Consider the following 6,000-nt stretch of genomic DNA (forward strand, 5'->3'; position numbering starts at 1 on the left):
GCAGGTTTCACAGGGAACAAAAGTTTAAAAGTTAAAGCTGGAAATGGTGACAACAACAAGCCATCATCCACCAAGTGAGGAACTCAATTAGTCTGAAAGACAACTATGGCACTGTCTTTCCCCCCCAAAATGCTCTAAATACGCACGGATATAAAAATTTAAAACAAACTATCTCTCTCTATTGACTGCCTGGATGACGGCCCTTTCCCTTCTCGTTTTTCTTTAAACATCCACTTTCATATTTATTTATTCTAAGCGCAAAGCAGCTGCGATAATTAGACTGTCAGATTCGGTAAGTTAATGAGGAGTCAGTGGAGTGGAAGCGTTTGCATTTGTTAAGATTGCTGAAGAAGGGAACCACCATGCTCTTGGTTTGCTCTGTCTTTTTGTCTCTCTTCTTTTCTCTCTCTCTCCCCCCCCCCCTCTCTCTCCCCTTCCCTCCCGCCCTCCACTGGGTGGGAAGAAGAGAGCTTGGCAGCACATAGGAAGATTTGAATCCTTTTGATTAGCAGGCTGCATTCCCACTACTGTTATGCCAAATTATTTCTTTTCTGGGGCTCCTGGCATTTAAAAAAGAGAGAATTTCCAGATAAGAATCCTACGAGGGCAGGAAGCATGGCTAGAGAATCCTAGCTTCACTCCACACACCCTCCAGATGGAAAAGGGAAACTTGTAGAAGTTTCTGGGCTTCTTTTTATTATGATATTAGGAAAATACTAACGTGCGTTTCTTCCTCTTTACATTTTTTTAAAAAAACAAAGTACAGTGGTACCTCGGGTTAAGTACTTAATTCGTTCGGGAGGTCTGTTCTTAACCTGAAACTGTACTTAACCTGAAGCACCACTTTAGCTAATGGGGCCTCCTGCTGCTGCCGTGCCGCCGGAGCACGATTTCTGTTCTCATCCTGAAGCAAAGTTCTTAACCCAAGGTACTATTTCTGGGTTAGCGGAGTCTGTAACCTGAAGCATATGTAACCCGAGGTACCACTGTAACTATAAAGAGAATTGGGTTGGTTTTTTTCTGGGAGGATTAAAGGTAAAGGTAAAGGGACCCCTGACCATTAGGTCCAGTCGTGACCGACTCTGGGGTTGCAGCGCTCATCTCGCTTTACTGGCCGAGGGAGCCGGCATACTGGCCCAGGGACCCCTGACCATTAGGTCCAGTCGTGACCGACTCTGGGGTTGCAGCGCTCATCTCGCTTTACTGGCCGAGGGAGCCGGCGTACAGCTTCTGGGTCATGTGGCCAGCATGACTAAGCCGCTTCTGGCGAACCAGAGCAGCGCACGGAAACACCGTTTACCTTCCCGCCAGAGTGGTACCTATTTATCTACTTGCACTTTGACGTGCTTTCGAACTGCTAGGTTGGCAGGAGTAGGGACCGAGCAACGGGAGCTCACCCCGTCGTGGGGATTCGAACCACCGACCTTCTGATCGGCAAGTCCTAGGCTCTGTGGTTTAACCCACAGCGCCATCCTCCTCCCTGGGAGGATTACTAGGACTGAAATGTAGATATCCTGGACAACTTCACATATTGCCCGAAGTGCTGCACAGTAAAAGCACAAGTGTCCGGGATAAGGAGGGCCGGCTCTATCATTGGGTAGAGTGAGGCACCCATCTCAGGCAGCAGATGCTGGGGGGAACTGGGACTGGTGGCAAGGTGTTGGAGGACAGGCTTTGCTTGACACACACACAGGAAGAACATAGGAAGGCTACCTTGTACTGAGTCAGACCTATAGCCCATTGCATTGGGCTCAATATTGTCTACAGTGACTTGGAGCAAGTCTCCAGGATTTCAGACAAGGATCTCTCCCAGCCCTTAAGCCAAAAGAAAGAGGCTGGGGAATGGAAAACAGTCCATAATTGGGACAGGTTAGGCATCCAGGCTGCAATGTATGGTCTGAGAGAGAGATGGAGTGCCAAGCCAAGGCTGATGGTCAGACAAAGTCTAGGTGTGACTAGTTGTTGTTTTTTAATCCCCCAGCATCCCATCAAAAAAGCCATCAAAAGAGGTGACCTGGAAGACTTGTCAGGGGGGGTGGGAACCCCATCAGTTTAGTCTGATAAGCAACTGGCTAACTGGAGCCAAGGATAATGGCTCAGGAACCATTCCCTGCTGTGCAGCGATAACAAGCAACTGACTCATCCACTTTGTGTGCTTCCAGGCTCATATAGGATCAGGGAACATGTATAATCTGTGCCCACAATCAGATCTTGCACATCTCACAGGGAGGAAGATGCGCACACACACAACCTCAAGATTACAAAAAAGTGGGTTCATTAGTCACTGGGATATTGGCTCTTTGACACTTCTTATAACGTGCAAAGCTACCCCATTGCTTGCTTGTTAAATAATGGGGATGTGTGACTTTTTGCCAGTAAATCAACTGATTGCCGGTTTACTACTAGAACTGCAGAGTGAATATGTTTCTTTCCACGGTTGTAGTTTCCAGTGGTGGTTTCGTGTTAAAATTACTTTGGGAAGGAGTCCAGGAATAGTTTGCTGCGGGTTCCTATGGTATGTTTCAGTCTGTGAATGAATTTCTGGAACAGATTGCCTGACTCCCTTCATTAACCTGGTGTTTTCCAGATTCTTTGGAGTAGAACTCCCACCAGTCCCAGCTACCACAGAAGATAGGAGTTGTAGTCCAAAATAACTGGAGAGTTGCTGGCTTGCAAAGGCTTGGACATGGCATAGCTACTGGGTTAAAAAAAAAAGTTATCATAAATGTTACTAAAATGATAGATTCCACTAGAAGAGGGGTTGAGAACCTACAGATGTTGTGGGACTCAAGCTCCCATCATCTCTGACCATTGGCTATATTGGCCGAAGCTGATGGGAGTTGGAGTCCCAATATTTGGAGAGCAATGGGTTATCCATCCCACTTGCACTGGTGTAAAGGCTCTCCACGAAATCTGGGGAAGTTCACCCAGGAATAAGCTTACTCCTGTGTCAAGCAGCATCACATAGGAGCAGTTTTCTTTCAAGACAAGCAATGTGGGTCACCATCAAGGACAGATTTGACCCAGTGCAGGCTCCCCTGTATTGCTCCCCTGTAACTGATCCTTGGCTTCTTTGTTTCCTTCATAGCACAGTCCATCCTCACGGTTCCCGGAGTGAAGCTGAAACCAGAAATGTGTGATCTCTTTGCTCCATACGAGAAGGGTCATCACAAAATCAGCTCTAGCAAGTTTTGGTGAAAAGAACAAACGAAGTGTGGACTTCTTTTCTGGGGCGAGGAAGTCAACGGATGCAGTTCATCGTCACTATTTGAGTCTGGGCTTGCCCTTAAAACTAAGAAGTGATCATAGAAAATAGGAGCAGACTGTATTATAGGCATAAGTAAAAGGAGCAAAATATTTCCCCCCTTTAGGTTTCAGGATTAAGTGCAACTATCAATGTGTCCTGGGACCATTTGATTAAGGGTGGGCTATATGAACAGATTCCTTCCAACCTAGCAGTTCGAAAGCACGTCAAAGTGCAAGTACATAAATAGGTACCACACCAGCGGGAAGGTAAACGGTGTTTCCATGCGCTGCTCTGGTTTGCTTAGTCATGTTGGCCACATGACCCGGAAACTGTACGCCGGCTCCCTCGGCCAATAAAGCAAGATGAGCGCCGCAACCCCAGATTCGTCCGCGACGACCTAATGGTCAGGGGTCCCTTTACCTTTATACGAACAGATAATAATGTAATAGATTGGGGGGGACGCCTCCTAAATCCTAGTGTGATGGCCTGGGATTCCGATTCGGAGGATGAAACAGAGGAATCCCAGCCTGCACAGGAGTCCCCGCCTCCAGGGCCGGCTGAACTGGGGCAAGGCCTAGAGGCTGAAGAGCCTGCACCTGTGGCAGTGCAGCAGGAGCTGGCCCCAGGTGAAGTCCTCCTGGCCCCAGAGGAGCCTGATGACTCAGTGGCCACAGGTGAGCCTCCTCCAGGGCCCAGTAACCCTTCGGCCTCTCCTGATCTGCAGAGGCTTAGGGCAGAGAGGCGAAGGGAACTAGTTGCCCCCAGGAGGAGTGCTCGCCTTAAGGCCAAAGTAGGCGGGGCTCCTGGGGGTCGGGACCGCCCCTGACCTCAGAAGAGGATAAAAGCCCACTCATCCCGGCCCCAGGTTGCGGGAGCAACGTCGTTGTTGGCTTCGGACCTTCCTGTGATCCTGATCCTTGCTCGGCCTTCTGTTCCTGACTAACCGGTACTCCTGTTCCCTGATCGGCTTCCTGTTCCTGACTATTCAGTACTCCTGTACCCTGCTCGGCCTCCTGTTCCCGACCATCCGGTGTTCCTGTTACCTGCTCAGCCTTCTGTTCCAGCGTTCCTGTTCCCCGCCCGTCTCTCTGCATCGGACCTCGCCCCGCTTCGTGTGGACTCTGCTACTCTCACGGTACCTTACCCCCGGGACCAGCACACCTAGACATTAATAAATGGTTTGTTGTTGTTTAGTCGTTTAGTCGTGTCTGACTCTTCGTGCCCCCATGGACCAGAGCACGCCAGTCCCTCTTGTCTTCCACTGCCTCCCGCAGTTTGGTCAAACTCAGGCTGGTAGCTTCGAGAACACTGTCCAACCATCTCATCCTCTGTCGTCCCCTTCTCCTTGTGCCCTCCATCTTTCCCAACATCAGGGTCTTTTCCAAGGAGTCTTCCCTTCTCATGAGGTGCCCAAAGTATTGGAGCCTTAGCTTCACGATCTGTCCTTCCAGTGAGCACTCAGGTCTGATTTCCTCAATAAATGGTAGGATTTTGATTATTTGGAATGTGAAGGGAGAAATACAAGCTGCAGAGGAACTCCTGGGCCAGCCCATGCAAAATGACCTAGCCAAGCTAGGGCCATTAAGAAACAAAACAGGGCCATTGAGGACCAAGGCCAGCTGGCACCAACACCAATCAAGGTCTGCGAGACTGGATGTATATATGAAGGCCTACAGAGCTGGGCCTCAGATCCAGCCTGAATCATAATCTGGTGCTCTTTCATTGGTCAGAAGACCAAGAAAGAAGGTAGATAAGGGACTGTGGTTGTAGTGACCCAAGAGAGCTAATCTTGCTGGGGAAAGGGCTTTGGCCACACTGTCGCAACACTGGAGCAAGCCCACAGCTCCTAAATCCAAGGTCTGCACTTTGTGTTAGCTATGAGTTATAAGAAGGACATTTTCCCTTTGATTTGAAGAGGCTCACCACTCTCAACTTTATTTTTATTGAGTGCTACAGCAAAAGTTTTCACAGCACAAACAACACTGCACATAGCAAAAGCAACAGCGAAAGACAGTTTGAGCTGCAAGTTCATTTGGGTCACGCACAAGCCAAGCTTTTTCCCATTTTTAAAAGAGAAAAGACATTTTCTATCACAAAAATAAATTGGATTTGGCTGTGCTTTTGTAATTAGCGAATCTCTGATGTTTACATCAATCTATGGCTGACTTCAAAGGGATGTGGGTGGCACTGTGGGTTAAACCACAGAGCCTAGGACTTGCCAATCAGAAGGTCGGCGGTTCGAATCCCCGCAACAGGGTGAGCTCCCGTTGCTCAGTCCCTGCTCCTGCCAACCTAGCAGTTGGAAGTGCAAGTAGATAAATAGGTACCGCACCGGAGGGAAGGTAAACGGCGTATCCGTGTGCTGCTCTGGTTCTCTAGAAGTGGCTTAGTCATGCTGGCCACATGACCCGGAAGCTGTACGCCGGCTCCCTCGGCCAATAAAGCAAGATGAGCACCGCAACCCCAGAGTCGGCCACGACTGGACCTAATGGTCAGGGGTCCCCTTTACCTTTACCTTACAGAAGGCTAGTTTCTATGCTCTCACACACCCCTCCCGATCCTTCATCCACGAATCTGATCAGGTAGCCTCCAGAAATAGCATGTTTCACTCAGAGTTTGTTAATGAATATATTATTTATTTAACATAATCGAAACCTCCAGCATTTCCCGTTAATAAACAACGTACAGTCATACCTCAGGATAAATACGCTTCAGGATAAGTATTTTTGGGTTGCGCTCCGCGGCGACCCGGA

General features: G+C 48.8%; 1 protein-coding gene and 1 long non-coding RNA gene across 2 annotated transcripts in view; one reads left to right on the plus strand and one right to left on the minus strand.

The window, feature by feature from the left end:
* CDK15 (cyclin dependent kinase 15) overlaps positions 1–3,541 on the plus strand; it is a 65,475-nt gene extending 61,934 nt beyond the window's left edge. The window contains 1 exon segment of the mRNA XM_081181146.1: positions 3,089–3,541. Within this exon segment, the coding sequence (XP_081037272.1) occupies positions 3,089–3,198 (110 nt within the window). The 3' untranslated portion in view covers positions 3,199–3,541.
* Positions 1–4,846, minus strand: part of LOC308581894 — a 60,957-nt gene extending 56,111 nt beyond the window's left edge. Inside the window, exons 1-2 of the long non-coding RNA XR_014005346.1 lie at positions 4,409–4,846; positions 3,645–3,720 (exon numbers count right to left, since the gene is read on the minus strand). This is a non-coding gene — a long non-coding RNA (uncharacterized lncRNA). The remainder of the gene's footprint in view (positions 1–3,644; positions 3,721–4,408) is intronic.
* Positions 4,847–6,000: the final 1,154 nt, after the last annotated feature.

Source organism: Podarcis bocagei (assembly GCF_964188305.1).
Source record: "Podarcis bocagei genome assembly, chromosome: 1".
In the NCBI taxonomy this organism is placed as follows: domain Eukaryota; kingdom Metazoa; phylum Chordata; class Lepidosauria; order Squamata; family Lacertidae; genus Podarcis; species Podarcis bocagei.